General features: G+C 36.7%; 1 protein-coding gene across 3 annotated transcripts in view; it reads right to left on the reverse strand.

Moving 5' to 3' along the window:
- The window catches only part of GRM8 (glutamate metabotropic receptor 8), a 354856-nt gene that overhangs the window by 267986 nt on the left and 65414 nt on the right, over window positions 1-21456 (reverse strand). For all 3 annotated transcript variants that reach the window (XM_075081215.1, XM_075081216.1, XM_075081217.1), the window contains exon 3: window positions 18719-18935. In XM_075081215.1, the coding sequence (XP_074937316.1) occupies window positions 18719-18935 (217 nt within the window). The remainder of the gene's footprint in view (window positions 1-18718; window positions 18936-21456) is intronic.

A 21456-nucleotide genomic window follows, 5' to 3' on the forward strand; every position in this document is an offset into this window, starting at 1 on the left:
GGTGAATCACTTTGCACATACACCCTGCTCCTTAGGGGTTTTTCTGCAACATGCCTTTGCCAGAGACAGAAACCTGAGCTATCTGGACCTTTGATTAGACCCCATTCAGCTGCATTAAGGCTCTTATGCTTTGCGAATTCTGGATAATTACTTTAATCATAATTAAATTTCACTGACCTCTCTTCCAAGAAAAACTCAGCCATTTGCTATCCCTTCCCTTAAATGAAATGGTGTCTGCATTTCATAATATTAAATAATGGTTTGATCAAACTCCCTGATTTCTTTCCTACAAGAGTTCTTCCATTGGCACAGAATACACACGGGATGAAATACAATTCTGCTAATGAGATGATGAAGTTAAGCACAAGCTGATTGAAATTTTAAATGTCTGAGCCTGAATGGGGACTTCTCAGTCCACTTAAACTGACTCTCTAGAGAGTTTAGGCAGTCAACAGATAAATGCAGAGGAAGATCTCGTTCTATTACACCTCCCTCCTTCCGCAGCACAGCGCTGTGCCCCTTTTTGTTAATATAAGTAAATTTAAAAACACTCCATTAGAATCAATGTCAGTTTTTCATATCAATATGGGTTCTGTTCCTAGCAAGAGAGAGAAATGGAAAAAAAAAGGGGGAAAGAAGAAAGGAAGGAAAGCAAGCAGGGCCAGAGCTGACACCAGGGACCTTGATTCCATTCACTGCAAAAATTAAGGGCAGGTGTAATTCCCTTTGCTTTACTCACATTAAAAAAGTGAAGTGCTAGCTCTCTCACATTCTTCCTTCTTCTTTTCCTGATGCTCTCAGAGACTTCTATCTTTAGTTAGTTGCCTTCACCATAAGTTTCTTTCAATTGTAATTGGATGATCTTCTAGATTCTGGGGGACAACTCTGTCACAGGAATTCCTGGGAATATAACCCCTATTTGATGAAACTAAGAGCTGCTACATTAACAAAGGACTGACTATGGGTATGATTCTTTGTTCATAGTCAAAATTCTGTTCTAACAGCAACTATTTTTAAGGAACTCTATAAGAAAATAGGTAGGCTTGTACATTCAAGCTCTTGTATTTTATCTTCTGCCAAATAAGAGTCTGTATTTACGAATATTGTTTTTCTCTGTGTCTCTGAGAATGTGGATCTTAGCCTGCATGCCTGCTACCCTCAGCCTTAGAGATTCCAAATGTCTAGACACCACTTGAACTGATTTCCCCAAATCATTTTTATTTTTGCACTAAGTGTGCATGTGACTTATAATCACATGAAAAAATCCCTACAGGTAACAGCACCCTCCCAACCAGGTGGGCTCTGGCTGCAGCCAGCCTACAAAGGACATTCTCATATCTCCAAAATCAAAATCCACTGGAGCTAGAGTGACCGCATACTCTACTGCAAGAGTGAGATGGCCACAATGACCATAGCATCAGATGAAGTAAATCACCCTCCTGATCACAGCAAGTGTTTCAGGCTTCTCTAAGGACTTCAGTAGAGTTGAGCACGTGGCCTGCTTACAGGCAAAAGCCTCCAGCAGAGGCTTGTAAAGGAATGAATTCAGGTGTCTGAGAGTGAAATCATCTGGAGAAAGACAGCAGCTGGAAGGCCATCTGGGGCTCTAACAGGATGGATGGGATACAACTTATGGCATCTTATATTACAGAATTCTTTCTCTGTCCTTCATCCTTAATTCCCCATTATCATCAACGAACTGTATCTCTTGTTTCCTTTTTCACCCCCTTTCTTGCTCTGAAAGACTGTCATGAGGAAGCATATGAGAAATTAAGGCGCTTTTTTTCCACCTCAAAGATCCTGTGGTAGCATCTGTAGTGCTTTCATTTCATCTAGTACTTTGCCATCAGCTTTGCAACTATGATCTCTGTCTCTACTTTCATACAAGCACCATTCTGCTTCCCACCACCACCTCAAATATGTATGCATACGTATCCTAAGTTTGGCAACTCAACACAATGAATCAAATACCCTATGAAAGCAAGAATGAGTCAGTTCTTGGAGAATATAACACAGGATATGGCATCTAAAACTAAATCAGAAGTAACTAACACTGCAGCAAAAAATTCTGGCAACTAGCTTAAACGATGAAAATAGTGTAAGTCCACAAGCCGCCTTTACTTGCTTTCTATTCATAAGTCTGCCATGGATGGACAAATACCAGCTTTATTTCTGCCTTCCAAAAGTTCTTTTACTTTGATAACTGTGCTTCCCTTGTTAGATGCCAGCAATCACAAATCAAGTAGTTAAACCTAAAATTTATTTTTATAATGAACTTACATTAGATGCAAAATATAGCTGAATATATGCCCTTTTAGCATTTTTGCTGTGTCCATTATCTTAGTCCTACAGAACTTCAGAGAAAGATCCAGTGGTATCGGGATTACTTTAATACACAAATCATAGGTTCTTGCCCTCCATCCCCTCGCATTGCCTCTGCAATGGAATGATTGCTTTCATTTCCATTTGGTGAGCAATGAACAATAGTTTCTGTAAGAATAAAAAGTTGATTAATCTAATTAATCAGGGAAAGGCTGAGGCTCATCTTGGTCGCTCATCATGCTGGCTGTTAGTGGGTGTTAGCAGCATCGGTCTTATTTTTATTCCTCCACTGTCTAAAATCTATTTATTCACATGCGTGGAAAGGAACGAATTAGAACAGTGGGAAATTCAGTGCTTGTAGAAGTGGAGAATTAGTAATGTTGGGTAAGCAAAAGCAGTAACGCTGTGTAAACTCTCTCATAATGCTCTCAACTGCACACAGCACAGATTGCTAAAAAGGTGAATTGTGAAGATCTCATAATATTGGAATACCTCCTTACAGGAAGTTTGGAGACAACAAAGGCTCTTTTGAATCAACAACTAAGACTTGACCGCACTTGCAGAAGTGAATGTTTGGTATTACATACACCTATTTATTGTCTATGTTCTGGGTTTTTTAGTTAATTAACCAAAAGTCCACAAAAGCAGTCACCAAGGTGAAATCCGATCTGCCCTACTGTCCACAAAGTGTTTCAACTGGAAACTTTTATAATGGAAAAAGTGACTTAGCCTAGAATACACCCCAAAGTTAGAAGATCTGCATTCTTAGTTGTATTTGAAAGTCATATCTTATAACTGGAGTGGAAACAATATTTGTGGATGTATTGCATTTCTGTTAGTTAAGATGGAGTGAGCTAGAGCATAAGGATGTCGTGCACCACCAAAAGGAACGTTTAGCAAAGACTTGTGATTTCCTTTGAATAAATCTATTTAAGGTGGCATAAAGTTTCAGAGTCGTCAATCAGAATACCATCTAAAAGAAGTGGGAAATTCATGGCTTAAGAAAAAAAAAAAAAAAAAAAAGATTATTTGTTGGGGCATACGGAAGCCAAGCTCAGCTCTCAAGCTTGGAGCCTGTGCAACAGTTCTCTCCTCAGAGCTTGAGCAAAACCTAAGAACAACACAGCAGGCAAAGGGATCATCCAGGTTTCTGAGTCAGATCTCACACTGTCTCAAGCAAACACATTGAACAGTCCCTTTTATAAACTGATCAAGGTCCATTCTTGAAATCTGTTTTGTTTTCCTTCCCATTAATAAATTAAATCAAATTGGGCAGAATTTGGGAAGAATTGGGAAGAATTTACTTCCCTGTTCAGCAAAACACTAGGCTGCCTAGGGTATCACTCCCTAAGAAAACATAAGTACATTTTGTTAAGTACTTTATTAATCTGAACATAATGCAAACTAAAGGCTGATAATAGACAACAGAAGAATTCCACTTCGCATTTTTCCTTTGCTCATGTTCTTTCTTCCCTTTCATTTCTAATTTTCCCTTTTTTCTTCTGTGTATACTCTCTGTAATTGGACTAGGAAAATAATATATTTGGACACGATGTATTTTACCATTTAAGCCTGTACATAATCTCTCTCTCTCACACAAGTTTTTCTATGCCTGTATAACAACTGAAATAATGAATGAGCAAAAAGAATTATTTAGAAGGAAACAGAAGGCAGCTCTCTACCCACCACAGAAGTCCTTGAATGCCTTTCACCACTCCTCCTGAGAGGGACGTGAGGTGCAGGTAGCCCAGAGGGGCTTGTCACAAGCTTGCAATGCCTGTGGCAAGTGCACATATGGGAACTGATGCTCTTCCATCAATAACACATTTCCTGAACACATCCAAATGTCCTTCTTTCAGAAAACTGTCTCCTTTGTAATTGTTTATCACAGAAAGACAAAGGAAGCTAAGACAACTCCAGTTAAACTGACCTTAGTTAACGAACCTTATAATATCATAGACATTACTGTGGAAAACTGGCCATTACCATTACTCTCTAATTGGGAAGTCATTCTACATCTGAATTGAACATGCTCCATCACTCGAAATGCCCCCCTCCCCCATGCTCAGACTCTACCACATGGGAAGAAATTAATCTCCAGAGTCCCATGACTTTAACAGCCTCTTTACAGACATCACTGTTAACACTGTTTAGTGTACATCTGATTAACTAAAGTATCAAAACGATGAAGGGATTTAATCATTAAATGTCCATTAACTTCAATAAGAGGTCAATAACTAAGTCTGTAAAAACTTGTGCCACCAATACCATTCTGTAGGTTACTTTTTTTATTTTTAAGCCAAATTCTTTGCACTTAACTGGAGGAAAAAGAAAAAAAATCCCATATTTTGCATAAGTTTTAACAACAGAAAGAATATCTTCAGGTTGCCTTCAACATCTCAGTTCCGTGAAAGGGTAATTATACTTCCTAAAGCAAATGATTCTGGAAAAAATTTAAAAACTTTAACCAATTAAAATAATTTAACTTAAATTAAATAATATTTCTACCTCCTGAATAAGCTCTGAAAGGATTTAATCCGTAAAATACTACAATATAATGGAAGTAATTATGAGGTTTGACAATTCTTATAAATTGAGCAGTGTGATTATCTGCACTTCATTAAGTGCATTAACATGTTGGGTAAAATACTTATAATCGTATCACTCAATTTACTGGCCTTAGCAAATGTTGTACTGCATCTCACAGCAAATCCAATACGCTAGCAAAATATATTACAACACACCTTCTAGACCGTACATAAAAGTACTGCCCTCTTCTGGCTAGTACCTGAACATAGTAGTGAAGGGGGTCTCTGGCTTATAGGTTTGAGCTTTATTCCCACCATGCATGGGAAACCCTAAAAAGTTGTTATACGCAGCAGGGACAGCACTGAAGTCCTGGGCAGGCTCTGTTGAGTTATACGGCCTCTCATTCTACCATGAAAGCCTGCTTTCATGGCAAAACTTGAACTTTAATAAAAATGGAGGTTATTTTTTGCCTGGGACTGCATGACACCACTCTCTCTCATCCTTCTGGGGCCCTTCTAGGAAAGCTGCCACTATGGGTTTCTCTGCATCCCAGGTAGCACTGGTGAAGTTCAATAACATGTAATTCTCTCAAAGGTTATAGACTCTCTTAGAAGTTCTGCGTTGTGCATTCTGTTTTAAAGGGAGTAGGCTGTGCAGAAGAGAAATACAAAGACACACACAGACACCCTGAAAATAAAGGAAAAGAAGTAAAGAGGAAAATAGGAATGCCTGCAAAAATAAACAAATTCTCCACAAACTTAGTTCAGACTTTTTCTTTCCATTTTGAAAGAAAGCAGATCTTGCCTTAATACCCCTGAAAACAGGTGTAGATGTTCTTAATTTAGAGAGCATTTACATCCATGGGATTAATGACATCTTGCAAATGTCATTGATCATTTAATGGCAATTAACCATTGCCAGCATAAATGTTTGCAGAAATCACTGAGGTGGTGGGATAGTTTTGTTTTTCTTGTCCGCTCCCCCCGCTAAACATTTGCAAATTCCATTGGTGCGTGCAATTCAATGAACTCAGTTCTCAGTTTGGGATTTTACTACTGCTGTGTTCTTTTGTTTACAAAGGTTTCAGAATTTTGCTCCCCTTTCTATGACCAATCACGGCAATTTGGCAAGCAACCCAAGGAGAAGACGACTTATGAAGGCATGTGATGGGTATTCTGCATTTCTGTATAGTTTGCTTAGTATGTATGTGGCAAGAAGTTTTCTGGACGCATACAGCCACAGCAATATATAGGGATTTTTCTGCATGACACCTCTGCTACTCAAGGGTATTGTTTTGCAACTCATTCTCTTGATTAATTGTCTAGTCAAAATATCCTGCTTTAATTAACAATGATAGGAGACTGGCACTTTTGTTAGAATTTCAGCATTAAAACAATTAAGTCTATTTCAGCGTCTTCTAAAAAGTGATGAAAAGTTACTAACCATTCTGTATTGAAGAAATGCTAAAAAGTAGAGGAACAAGCAACACTATTTCCATCACAGAAAGCCCTTGAGAGGACAGAGTTTTGACCTAAGAAATAGTTTGTTTTCTAGTAAGAAAAAAAAAAATTTCTTTTTTATAATCTGTAAGGTTTCACAATATGATATTTCTGCCATCCCAATTTATAGTGGTGGTATCACAGCTTGTAATTTGCATAAAAGTCATGCATTTCTAACAGAAAAATTTCAATGTAGGAGTCTTTCCAACTATTAGTGAAGCATACACATATGCCTGGTTTTTTTCTGGAATGAGTAAGAGTAATTCTTTGAAATATTCTTTTCTTTGAACAAAATTCTTTGGAGCTTTGTGGGCAGTTCATTAGGTAACAGAACTGAAGGAATGACTTGTAGCTGACTAAAAGGGTTACCCCAGTCTGAACATATGCAGATTCATACAAGCATCCAAGACGGATCTGTTACTGCTAAGCTACTCCACTGCAAGTTTAATAGCAAACGTGTGCTTACTGTGACTCAGTGCACAGCATGGCCCACCGCCGTTCAACACAAGAAAGAATATAAATAAAATTAACACAAGAATGTAGCTTTGACATTTCTAGTCAGACGGTCTTAGCTTGTAATATTGCAAGAATATTGTCAGCACTGTAACAATCAACTCCTTCAACTCTTCTACATCATGCAGATGAGCAAAGCTCAAGTGTCTTGTATTAGCATAGCATATTAAAAATAGCAGTCAGTGACAACTGCAAACTGTTGTTTCTCATACAGGCCCTGGATACTTCTGTACTGAGGGGTTGAGGGAGGAGGAAAGGTTAGAACAAGGAGGGAAAGTCATAAAGAAATAAAACGAGCAGTGAAGGTCCTACTGATAAGTCCCAGAACATGGTGGCTTTTATCATAATGGAAAAGAATGACAGTGGGCATCTCTTTAGTAGGCCAAGGTTTGTTTTTCTTTACACAATCCTTTTTTATCTCCTAGACCCCCCCAAAAAAATCCCAGTTATAATAGTAAGTTTGGTAAGTCCTAATACGTTTTTCAGTCTTAAAACGTCTGCCATGAAGCTATAACAGACTGAGGAGGCTTGACTATGTATATAACCTACTAGTGAGGATATAGTCATATATGTCACAGCACAGTACATAACATAATGTGCATAAAGTCACATGTCATGTTATGTAAACACACAGAATAATGAATTGTTATTTTCCTGCTTTGCTTTCTCTTCAGAGAAAACAAACAAACAAACAACCCACCACTGTCTGCTTTAACAGCCTCCTAGATCTCAGTAGAACTCCCCAGAAAAGTAGACTATGTATCATGTACATACACTATTTATTAATTATTCTCAAAACAGGATTTGACCTAAGGAAGGAAGGAAAGCTGATTCTTGGGTAGCATTAAGCTTTATGATTTTTTTTTCTGACAGATATTACCATTTATCCAAAATTGATTAAAATCTTCAAAACATACAGTTTCAATTGTATTTTTTCATTTTTTTCTTTTTAATATCAGAAGACCTAATTGCAAAGACATTAGATGAAACACTCGTTTTCTGCTTCATTTTACAGCTTTTTAAAAGTAAAATTATACTGAAATCTGAACAAAACATGCTTCAGCTGAACTGTAATGCAGAAATTCATACAAAAAATGTAATGCAATTTTCCTCTGTCTCAATTCGTAATGAAATTAACAGATGTCTAAAGTTCTAAAGAAAGATGATTCCAAGTTTTATTTAGGGCTAATCTAATACTTGAAAGACTTTAGTTCCCTGTATATGGGCTTTCTATGTGACTGGGTCAGTGGCTTCACGTACAGTTGGATGATAGCAAGAATTGAACTTAGCACTTTTTAAAAGTTACTAAACTTCACCCTCAAACTACAAGCACTATTGGCTCAGTAACAGATAGTATGATCCTACGTAATATGGAAATGTGTCAGTTTAAACCACCTTGAAGAATAAATGCATTCAAGATGGCTGTATAGTCATGCTAGATACATTTATAAGGTAAGTTGAAATCTCTCTGCATTCTGCTATTATTAGTACTTCTATAGAAAATAACAGTAGTTTACTACCCAAACATATTTATCAGTCTTGCACAAAGAATATTAAAGTTGATAACAGCATTTTTAGAATAAAGACTTCAGGAACTTGGGATCAATAGGCAGAAACTGGGGGCATGCGGAGAGGGAAGGGACCCCTATGGATCAAAAACAATAAATAGAAAGAAACAGTCAAAATTCAGCACTGGAAAAGGCTAACAAATGTGTGCTCTAGAACTGCCTACTAGGGCTTGTTTTGTATAACACAATGCCCTTCACAAAAGGGAGCAGGAGCATATTGAGCAGAAAGATTGAAAATTTGAAGACAGTATAAAATTATTTGAAATAAACAAGAGCAGAGAGAGGAGAGAGAGTATTCAGAAAGCTAGATAAACAAGTATATCAGAGAAAAATGTTGACTATTGACAAATGCGAGGGAGCACACTCTGGCAGGAATACCTGGAATTGTTCACACACATCATTGAGTTCTAAATCAGCTGTAGCCATTTGTTAATAAACCTTGAGTGTCAGAACAGATAGCTTTTGGAACTAATTTGCTTGATACCCAGCAGCCAACAGAAAAAGCTTACAATTTGTCAACATGTATAAAGAATGGGACTGAGAATAAAAATGAGATTACAATGACACTGCATAAATCAATAGTAAGGTTTTACTTGGACAGTTCAGTCATGGCTACACAGCTTAACAGAGATATAAATGAAGTAAGGGATCGAGAAACTGATGGCAAAAAACTATTAAACTGCAATTACTTCATATCTTCTAACCCAGAATTAAGATAAGTAAGAAGGCATGCTATGAAGGAGGTTAACTGGATTCTCCTGCATACCTTTCATAGCTTCAAAACAAGAGGACATTCAACGAGTGAGGTTAAAATGATAACAAGAAGAAATTATAATGGATATAAATTTTCATGCTTCAGGAAACCTAAGCATCAACCACAAATACCCAGGGTTACAGAACACTCCTTGGATAGGCAATTCTGGCAGTGACTGTTAAGTAAGATTTTGGTATCTTTCTATCCCATGTAATTGGGCCGCCGCTGGAGACAAGATATTGACCAGCAGTGTCTGACTCCGTCTGACAGTTCCAGTGCTTCATTGTTTAAACTGCAGCCACAGATCATGAAAGAGCTGGTACTAAGTGTATAGTGCTAATATTCAATCATGCCGCATTTCTCCCACGTGACTTTTAAGAGGTACAGTTCTCCACGTTGAAAGCAAAGCTGCAAAAATGCTGAGGATTTAAAACTACTAGAAACTATTTGAAGACAGAAGGACTCTCAGGCAGAAAAATGCAATTTCCTCAGCAAACTCAAGAGCCAGGAACTTCTCTTTACCATGTGTAACTTCTTAATGTAAATGAGACTACTGACTCTAGACCAGTGAAGCACATCCAAGATCACAATTCAAATACTGTGAACCCTTTGACATATTAACAAAAAAAGAACATGTAAATACAGCCCAAGCCCATGTTACCATGCTCCTTCCTGTCATATTTGCTCAGATGGTGCTCTTAAGTGCAGGCTTTCCTTACAAAAATCTGTGCACAGTGGGAAATCAAAACCATTAAATGTTATGTTGGCAAAGTTCACTCACACAGATTCTGATCAAGGATATGCCATGGTCTGCATATACGATCCCTGATTCAAGTTGGACTTGCAACAATCATTTGCACCACCGCAATAAAAAAGGTGCCATGCTGAATTTTGTGTGAAAATAAACTTTCTGCAGAAGTGACAATAACAGAAGTTTATAAAATATAAAGGAAAAGGAGCGCTTAGTTCTTGATAAACGAGAAAAAAAACCTCGCTCATTGCAGATTCTGTGAAGAATCTGGGGCTTATTAATGACAGTTGTTTGGGGTTTTGGTTTTTTTTGGTTTGTTGTTGTTGTTGTTGTTGTTGATGGTTTTGGTTTTTTAAACAAGTTAAGCGCAACTACCATAGGAATTGAGCTGTCATAGTTTCCCATAGTTCTCCTCTGTCTTGCACAACAGTAAAATCATAATGCAAAAACCAAACATAGGCAGCTTTACTCAGACTGCAAATCACATTGCGTGTCCTTGATGCTTTCCCTTCTAGTATCCCCTTTAGAAATACTTTCATTTATAACCAGAATTTCTGTTGAAATTCACTTCCTGTTAAAGGGATCGTGTGAAATTTGGTCATAAACAACTAGAATGGCTACTTTTTGTTTTAGACATTTCCTAAGTTTCCTTTCATGAGAGCTTTTTCATAATGTGTGAATTATTTGCTCTGGGACTCCACCCTAGCAAAAGAGAGTCACAGAATCTAAGAGAAGCTACAGCTCCACAGTAATACCTACTAATACACAGAAAAGCAGCACTTGAGAAATTGCATTTCTGTCATTGCAATGATCTGACAGTATATTAATACCTATATATTTATCCTACCTTTTATTTCAGAAATGTTAGTAACAGTTTATATGTCCAGAAATCACCCTTACAATCATAGAGGTCTCAAACATAGTACAGACTACAGTTGAAGCAGTAATTTCTAAATTTGGCCCAATATTTTGTAGTGAACTTCTATTTAGAAAGAATTCTCTTATTGATTTAAACTCCAAATAAATATACCAGTATACCCTAGTATTTTTTAAATGCTTAGTCACATCTGATATTAAAATGTACACCTTACATCATATTTGAAATAGTTTCCCTTAAACTATTGGCTTCAGTTTATAGACCCTGAAACTTGTAATCCCCAACTACTACTGCAGAGCGTTCTGCATTTGAAAAACCACTTCATGAGAATGCATATTCATTATGAACACCACACTGTATTTCAACAAAAGTATGCTTTTAATCTAATAAGATTGCTTTCTTAAAATTAGCATCAACACATTTATAATTTTGTTTGCATTTTTACATTTAAAAACTTTTAACTAGGTATCATGATTAAGTTAAAATGTTCTACTAATAAGCCATTGCACTAAAAGCACTACTGAAATAAAAATTTCTTTCCTGGACATTTTTATTATTCTTTGAATTTGTGCCCACAACCAATGCAAAGATCTTGTGTTCATGTGAAGTAAAAAGAAAAAAAACATCATATAGTCCAATGACTTCTATAGTACATATAGGAGCAAGTTAAAAATGTGAGTATACACATAAAGGTACAGAGGTCTTTCATATTATAATGAGCTTTTAACATTTACTTTTCAGAGTTTTCTAAATGTTCTAAATTCACCACAGTAGGCATCACTGTGGAAACATACTGGTCCTTGCTCTGAGGAGCTTATTTGTCTCAACTCTCCAAGAGCTGACAGTTATAAGGAAAATGAAATCAGCTTCAGACTCAGAAGACATTCAATATCACAGCTATTTGCTAACTGTACTACATAAAAATAGCTAATGAACTCAGTCTTGACCACTGTTCACACCCCAGCTGGCATGAGACAATAAATATCAGTCGGCCAAACCAGGAAGCGTGAGGTCTTCCTACTCCAAGCTTTGTTGGCAGCCTCAGAGACAACCTTCCTGTGCATTTAATCCTTTGCTAAACCCCGTGAGATTCAAGGAAGTATTCACTGACTTCTTTCAGTTTCAAGCACATAGAGAAGTCCCTATTTCTTGTCCAGGACTTCCTTCCAGAATCAAACTGCGAACTGTCTTCTGTGGAATAAAAATAATTTGTACAAGCAGGGGAACAAGAGGAAGTGTTTAGCGTACAGGCATATCCCTTGTTGTATCTACCCCTAGATCCAGACTAAAGCCTCCTTGGGACCCCCTTTGCCAACTCTCATAACTACTTAGTTCACTCCGGAAGTATTAAAGTATAATGGTGGTTTCAAATATGTGACAACATTGCTTAGACAATCCATGAAAAAATTATATTTTCTGTAAATTACTTAGGCTTCTTTGTAACTCTGGCATTTTTTTGTCATAATACCTTACAAGCACCCCTATGAGAGATATTATTGCTTGAATTGGCCACAAAAATGAGAAATCTGAACAGCATACAACTCTCTCAGGCTTATCAGTGAATCTGTGCTATGCTGGTTAAGGAAACAAGGTTGGCTATGCAACTTTTGCCACTATGGTCAACCGCATGGTACATACTCCTTGGGACAGGTACAAAACCCAGTTCTAGAGTAGCTTTCCGCCTTCCCCCCCGCCCCTCCACTGTAGCTAGTGAGCTTTATACAGGAGGTTTAAAAAGTACCTCAACTAAGTGACTGAAGAAACCCCTCAAGGGCTATTAAAGATAAAGTCCCTCTTTGAACAATCTCCCTGGCGGGTCAGAGAGCATACCAGGAAAGTACCACTGTATGCTTGCTGCTCTAAGCTACCTCCCTAAAACTATAGAGAAAAAAACATAGAATTAAAGCTGAAGCATATGATATTGATTAACACCACTGAGAGAAATTAAAATGGTCCCTCATCATAAATCCCTAAAAACTACACTGTTCTTTATCAGGTACTAATTGGTACAAATATTAAAAACTAGAGGAATAATTTTCAAGCTTTTGCAATATTAATACACCTACCATCTGTTTTTGTAATTTTTCAAACATTACTTTGAAGCTCCTGTAGCCAATTATATAGTGTTATTATTAATTACAGCTTGCAGCTTGAAATACAGTGTTATCAATAGAGTTCAGCTGCATAAATATAAAAGTAAAACTTAAAATTGAATTAAACTCTTTCCCCTTTGTGAAGGTATGTTAGAATATTATTAGTTGTGAAAATTAATTTGTTAAGCTTGAAACCAGTCTTTAAAGCACAAATATCTCTGGGAAAAAGGTTATATTTCATGTATCGTATTTCTTCAGTCTTCATGTTGCAAGACTTTTTAAACTATTAAATAACATCTTGGGGGGGAGATAAAAAAAAAGGAAACTGTATTCATCAGCTTAATGATATACAAAAAGCTTTAGGTTTATATCAAAGGTATACAAAGATTACTGCAGGAAATGTGAATTAACAGCAGTCCATCTTATTTATTTCTAAATGATCAATTAATAATCTAAGTGGAGAGGAGAAGTTACATACCCTTAAGTATTATTATTCTCCTCAACCCTCCCTCCCCACTTCTGACTAAACCTTACTTTATCTATTTAAAACTTTAGGCATCGAAAAGATGTTAAAGGTAAGAAGTAACCCCATAATTTGGAGAAAAGCAGAGATACAATGCATAAATGTAGACACAAAAAACTGACAAGAGGCAAAGAGGACCTAAGAATTATGGCAAAGAATTGTTACAGACCATTCTTTATGTAAACAAAATATTGCTAACTACGTTGAAGTCTGAAACTTTTTAAATAAAGCTACTGTAGCATTCATTCAGTATATGTATTCATTACAATTAGGTATATAGTTATCAATGTGACTGTAATGGTAAGATAGTATGAATGATCATAAAGTAACTGTGGTCCCTTCTCAGAAAAATGCTATTAACTGCAGTATACCAGGATAAAGGGAGTAGGTAAAACTACAAACCCTGCTCCTAAAAACAGGCATTCAAGGGTATATGCTGATATTAAGTACGTCGTTCTCTTCTGGGGTAAAGCTGCTACGAAGTAATGCCATTTTGGCTCAAATATCTGGTCCTAAATCCTCTTTGCTGTCTTTGCTGACTTACAAGGAAAAAACAGGCAAGCAATGCTGGAGTTCCTCACCTATTAATGACTGGCTACGGTCCCCTGCCTTTATAATTTTTAGCTCCTCTTCTGACACTTTCATAAGTGTTTCACTGCCAGTACCCATCAGTGCTTGTGTCAGTTTTTCACTGACCACTAGTGGGGATAAAATCTGTCACATAGCATTTCATATACTATTTGTGGATTTGTTACATTTTCCAGTACAAACCTTGCACTAACTGAGTAAGTATTCTGAGCCCAGAGAGATTCTTCTGAGCCAAATGTTTTTTTATTCTGTAAAAAAGTGAAAGGGATCGCATGATTTTCTCTCTGATGGTAAATTCATCTGGCATCTAATAGTAGGGGGAATGAACCATTAAAAGAAGTCTGATTAGAGACTATCCAACATTTATTTTGTCAAACCTCATTAACAGCAAAGTAAATAGAAAAGCAATATTCAGCATGACAGTTTAATGAGGACTTGGTAAAATGTGCTTCTTTCTTTTCCTCTTTTTAGTTTCTCTCGGTGAGTCAAGTTTCTCTCAGTTTAATGCCTAAAGCCTTAAGCGTTATCGTTCTGTATGAATTCATTCCTTTGGCCAATGTACCAAAACGATTTGATCATGATGACAAAATGCTTATAGTGATATCATTGATTAACTTTGCAATGGAAGCAGAAAATTCTATAAATTTAATCATTGTCTTCAAACAATAATGCATGGAAGAAGGCATTGGAATAAGTGCCATTCCCTATTCTCCTTACAATCATTGTCATGTAAAATATTTAATTTCCAGCTATGCTTTGTCCCAGACAGGATCTTTGTCATTAAAATGAGAGCAGATTCTGATATGTAATATATTCTGTGACATGTCAGGGTGGCACCACTTTGACCTTTTTAGTATTCCACATTTCATTTGGGAGCCTGCTCCTTCCTTTCTGCTTCTGTTACTGATCAAGAAATAGAAGTTGAATAGAGGGCCAATCAAACTGAAAATTAGAGGCAAAGAGTAAAGCTCATGATAAATAAGTACCTGAAACTGTAAGTGCATGAAATTAACCTCTACTTTAAAAATATTTAAAACCCTATCCCTTCTTAATTCTTAACTGACTGGAGAAAACTTTAAAAAACCAAACAAACAAGAAAAAAGCAAAAGAACCATACACAAGAAAATAAACATGACAAAACAAACATGCCAAAAAAACCAAGATTTCCTATTTATATTTTCAAAACATCTATCTCACATGTCCTCTCAGGCACTGAACTTTTTTTGGAAATGAACACATCAGTTTCTTTCATGTTCTTTCCTCAAACATATTGCTTTCCATTATGCTAATCTTCACATTCATTTTGCTTCCAGTTGTTGGTTACTTATCTTAAGCAAGATGTAAAGTACTCAGAAAGGAGTCGAGCTGTCCTACGTGTTTGCATGCCAGAAGCACAGGGGGAGCGAAGTCCTGACTAGGTTCTCCTAACACACAGTTTATTAACACAGAGCTGGTAAGTTTGATGCTTCGTGTGCAGCCTTATACTATGTGATGATTTTTATAAACCTACCTAGACCCTATATTCTCAGACCTCATAATTAGCTGCTATTCAAACTTTCAATTTCAAAAGCGTTTCCAGCCCTATGGTTCAGGTGAAAAGTCTGAGGACAGTGGATAATAGAATCAGGCTGGAAGTGACATTAAGAAATCATCCAATCCACCTCCCAGCCCCAAGGAAGAACTAAGTACACTTATATAATCCCTAGGCAGGTGTTTGTCTAATGCATTCTCCCAGATCCTCAGCAAAGGAGGCTCCAAAATGTCCCCAGGCAAGCTGGTCTAATGCTTTAATGTCTTAACCATTAAAAGGGGCTTTCTCCAAATCTAAACGGAATCATGCTACAGATTAATTCCATTACTTCTGTTCACATACACTGTATTCCAATGAACCAGTGGTCCCCTACCTTTCTGTAAAAGCCATTTGTCTATTTGAAAACATTGCTTTCCATCACCTTCCCTTCTTAGTCAACACTTCTTCAGGCTAGCAAACCACCTTGCTCAGTTACACCTCACATACCACCTTTTCAAGATTTGTGATTGTCTTTGTTCCCACTTGCGGAGCCTCTCACCTTTTGTGAGGTGAGGGTAAAAACCTGTACTGCGTCAAAATGAGGTTTCACAATTAGCAGGCAAATTGGAGCATTACTCAAATTAATTTACAGATGGTATGCCCATCTGCATGTTCCAGTAAAGCATGAGGCATATAGGCAGGCTATAACTTACTATCATGCTCAGATCTTTTTTATCTGACCAGTCTTTCTGTATTCCTCATTGTACAGATCCTTCTTGCTGAAACACAATGCCTTGCATTTGACTCTTGAAATGCACACTGTTTTTTTCAGACCATATCTTCAGTTTTGGACTCTTAAGAATCTCTTCCAATACACTCTTAGTCCTTCGCAGCTTCAAGTCACCTCCAGATTTTACAAGCATATCTTTCATTCCAAGTCCATCTGGACTAAACATGAAAATATTGGCTAGTACCTGATCCAGCATAAATGCCTGCCAAATACCACAAAAACATTCTTCCTTTTAAATAGAAACCATTGTTAATTAGATTCTGAGCAAGGTTTTCTAAATAGGTCTGCATCCAGCCTATGACATTTTCACCTAGATCACAATTCCCAAATTTGCTCCAGAGAATACTGTATGTGACAGTTGAGATAACACTACTAAATTCAAGAGACATGACATCGAGTGCTGCTTCTCCAGCTATAAAGCTGTTATCCTGTCAAAGAAAATTATTAGGTGGCTTTGATACTATTTGTTCTTGACAATTCTGCACTGGCTATTGATCATGTCCCTGTAGTTACATATGATTTACCTGATTCTTTATTTCAACATTTTTCCAGGAATTAAAATTACTTGTCTGCCCTGCCTCTCCTCTGCTTTCCTTCTTCAGAACCATACAAGTCCTTGATACTCATAATAGTTAGCAAGTTGCTATGAGCACAGAGGTTATTAAAATCAAGTGCTCTACTAGAGTACCTAAGTCATAAGAGGGGAAAAAAAAAATGATAAAAAAAAAAGAAAAAGGGAAAAAGAAAGGGGGGGAAGAAAAGGGGGAAAATGGAATGAAAAAAAAAAAACAAACAACCACAAATCACCATTTTTTATGCTTCTTGGTGTTACACAGATCTTGTAATGTTTAGGACACTCATTCATTATTTTAATTGCTTTGGATTCACAATCAGCGAATTATTATTCACAATAATATTTATTTAACTAATCTTATTAATATTAAATTTTTATCAAATGACAATGGTCTTTTTTTATTCTAGGATTGATCCAGATCCAAGTGACTCAAACACAAATCACTGTGATTATACTGAAATCACAGTTGTTCTTGCCCCCATCTGAAGAACTCTCATATTTCTGGAAATCAAAAACAGTAAAAAAGTCCTGAGCACTTTATTTGTCTAGTTTCAGGACTCAGCATAACTAGCTGGGCTGCAGATGTTTTCAAGAAAAAGTGATTTTCAGCCAAAAAAACACTCAGTGACTATCTGGGGCAGCCAATCTGCTCAATGCTGTATTTGACACAACAGATAAATCTTCTCTTTTAGATATGAACTGTGGAAGAATTATCCATGCCTTTGCTAAGTCCAGATAAAACCATTGTATTGCAGTCAGCCTTGGCTCTCCCATGAAGACATCTAGGATCTGACAGCATTGATTAGAAGCTAAAACAGAATATTTATTAGTTAAGTGATTGAGCATATTGTACACACCGGTTCCCTAATGGCATGAATTGCTTCATTTTTGTCCTACTGCCAAATAGTTGTGAGTAATCAGTAACCTTTATGGTTCAAGCATAAGTACTTGAGACACACATGTGCCTTCCTGTATGACTGAGATGGTCTCTATATTTACATAGAGTTTTTGAAAATGGAATACATTATCACATTTTCTCACCCAAGCTGACTTGAAACAACCAGAGTTCATATGTACATGCCCTGAAAGTCAGGTCCAGTAGATTAATCCAGACTTTCTGAGGAAGGACAGGAAGGCTGTTTGTAATTTTTTTTTTTAAGGGTATTATTTTGTGTAATTTAACAATGTATTTAGTGAAAGACCAGTTCCATCCTTTTTCAAACCACCTGCTATTCATCAACTTATTCCTTGGTGTCCAAAAGCTACTGCTCCTGATAACTAACTGTAGTGGGGGGTGAGGGGGAGGCAGAATCCAAGGGACTTAAATATACTTCCCATAATAATGCCTATATTTATATAGCACATTTCATCCTGAAGGAAAACCAACAAGGATATGTCTTTGTACTTTACAAATGTTTTGTTGCTTTTCAAATTCACCAAAATTAAAAACCCTAGATTTATCAGTGCTGGACCATGGAAAATGATGTCTCATTAGCTTATGATTTTCCTAATCTAAATCAACCACATCTCAAATCTGGCTGTAATTCAGCTGCTGGTTGCTCCTTAACTCGTCGAGTAGCTCCCCTTTACAAAAGGGGCAAGAAACATACAGTTTTTTGCCTTTCTCAGGAGCTATTCTTAATTTACTGCCAGAACTGTCACCTTCACAGATGCCTGAGCAGAAAAAATCATCCATAAACCTCTCCACTTGAGTCCAGGTAACACGCCTGGAGGTGTTCTGATCACACTGCATAGACCTAGGCAGAGCACAGTGATGTTCTGTAACCCAAAAACTATAAATACAAAACCTGATAAACGTACACTCACCAATTTCTCTGGAGATCTGGGTGAACGCCTCCACACCGCTCTCTCCATAGTTGCCTTCGGAAGCCAGTGTTGACACATAGTTCCACCCAAGGGCCGTCACAATGTCAACCATTGCCTGTGCTTGGTAGGAGTCTGGAGGGACCACTCGAGAGAAGAAGTCATACCTGGTGTTATCACTCAGTTCTGGAGCTGTAGATGCATAGCTGATTTGAGGTATCTGCAAATAGAATGACAAGTCATTTGAGTCAATCTAATACCATTTTACGTTTATATACTTTTATGTTTGAATGGCTTAGAATAGATTATGCACAAGCGTTGCACAGAACTGAATATCTTGTTTTAATTAAATCAACTGATCAGAAAGCATCTCAAATTTTGTAAAATGTCAGTCAAGTCTTATTGTATAACACTCTCACTAAGAAATAATGCATTCTGCTTTTCTCTACATGTCATGATTCTTGACATGTAAGTGTAACAACTTCTTTTTTGATCCTGGCTCTGATAGGAACAGGTGAAGGAAAAAAAAAGGGGGGTGGGGGGGTGGGGGGAAGAGGAATTCTTACTATTGCTACAGAAGATGAAAAGGTCAGTTTTGATGACTCTGATCTTAAAAATGCTATACTTAAATTTGAAGAGTAAAATGTGGGTTACTTCCATTTCATTGTTTTGTTTTTGTACATGCAAGTGTGCTTTCCCATTTTATTCCTATTTTTCAAGCTTCCTCTGTCATAGATTTTTCATTTTCCAGTTTTAATATGGTGTTGTGCATGATTTAAGAATATGGAGACTATGTAGTTTATACCAAAAGGTATCTGATGAAAAAACACACACACACACACACACACACAAAAATCTCTATGCAATCTACATATAGAGAAGGAGAAAGGTTACAAGGATGGTAATCCTTGCAGAAACCACCACAATATTCTTCGTAGAAACAAAAAAAAAAAATATCCCCACTAAATAAGTGAAATACATTTTTAAAATAAATTGCTCTTTTCATAGGAAAAAAAATCTATTAACACTTATCTTAAGTAAATGGTTTGACAATGTCTAGAAGAAGCTGTCTGTAAGCAATATTCAATTATTCTGAAGAGTATTTTGGTGCAAGAAAGTTTAATTAACATTTATGATAAGAAAGTCATTTCCCTTTAAGTTAAAGTGGTAAAACTGATGAAATAGTCACTAGGCTGAAATGAAAGATACTCCAAATATTGCATTGCATTTGTAATCTATATTAATAACAGGTGCTTAATTCACATCTTACGAAACATAAAATAGTCTTCAAGAAAGCAGTCTGTACAGAGTTCCTAAGTTAATTCTGTTGAGAACCAAATTTAGCAGTCCCAGATAAGAGGTGATCTGGTAAATGCTCACTGTCATATTAGATGTTATAGTAGAAGGATCCAGTGCAACCCTTAGGTCCTGGACAATGCTTCCTCATCAGCACAAACTGAAAAAGGTTTCTAAGGCAAACATAAGGGATTCAAGGAGTCTGGTCATTAACCATACCGGCAAAGAAAGCATAGATTCTTACAGCCTGAAAAGACAGTTTATAGCCTAAGGGATGGCAAAATAATTTTCTCAGTCAGAAGCAAACAAAATAAACTCTTATATATCTTGGCTATATTCTTCTTTAAGAAATTTTCTACTCATGGCAATGCCTCAGAATAAATAATCTGAAATGTTGTAATAATAACAACCAGAGAGAACAGAAAGGGAGGATCACATAAAAATAAGCTAAAGGTTATATCTCATGGAAATCAGTATTCCTAACACAACAAAGATCCACCAAGTAAAAATAAAGGATAGATTGTCCTTATAAAACTTGCCTTGTATAAATTGCCTTTCTTTCAGACAACGTTGGAAACATCTTTATCTCTTCACAGACAAGAGATGCGGGCCTGCAATAACACAATTATGTGCATTTAGAGCACATATCTTTCCCTTTCTAAATTTGCTCTATTACTCTCTAAACCAGTCGTCTTTTTCCAGATGGAAAAAAAACAATAGAGACAGCCTTTGTGATTGTACTAATTTTGCTCTGCAGTGTGCCATTTCACAAATACTATGGTGTTGTTGCCTTGCTTAAAGTTATTTTACCAATAATGTTCATAAAATCAACAGCAGTAAGAGATCTTTTAGGCAGATACTTTGTCATTGAAAATCTTGAAACCTAGACCACAGAGATACGTCCATAAACATTCTCAGTTCCCGTTTCTCTTCAGGCATGAGATGAATAACAAATCCTACGTATGTGTTTGTAGGAGAGCCATTGGTACAACACAGCAATGAGATGTTTCAAATCAATAGAGATATTTTAAGTACTAGGAATATCACTTATGTGGGGCCTTGGAAAATGCAGAACAGAGATGCTACTTTCCTATTTTTCAGCTCTTTGTAGTTCAGCTTCTTCCCTAGAGTTATTTCTAATAACAGTGGAAGAAAATGGAAGGTAAATACAGTCCAAACCCAATACCCTGAAATCATTTGGCATACCTAGTAGGCTTAAATCACCACTGTTTTATAACATCTGCCAACTTTTCACTACCACGAAAGAACAATATGCCATGTAAAAGCAGGGAGAAAGACACTTTCTAAATAACAAGCCATCCCTAAGTTTTGAGAAAAAAATGGCTCATGCAACAGGATATGTAGTCATTTTCCTTATTTCTTTTTGTATACATCCCTCATGGTTACAGACAACACTTTACATTTAAGAATTTGCTCCCCAAAAC

This window comes from Phalacrocorax aristotelis, chromosome 1 (assembly GCF_949628215.1).
Source record: "Phalacrocorax aristotelis chromosome 1, bGulAri2.1, whole genome shotgun sequence".
NCBI classification, from domain to species: domain Eukaryota; kingdom Metazoa; phylum Chordata; class Aves; order Suliformes; family Phalacrocoracidae; genus Phalacrocorax; species Phalacrocorax aristotelis.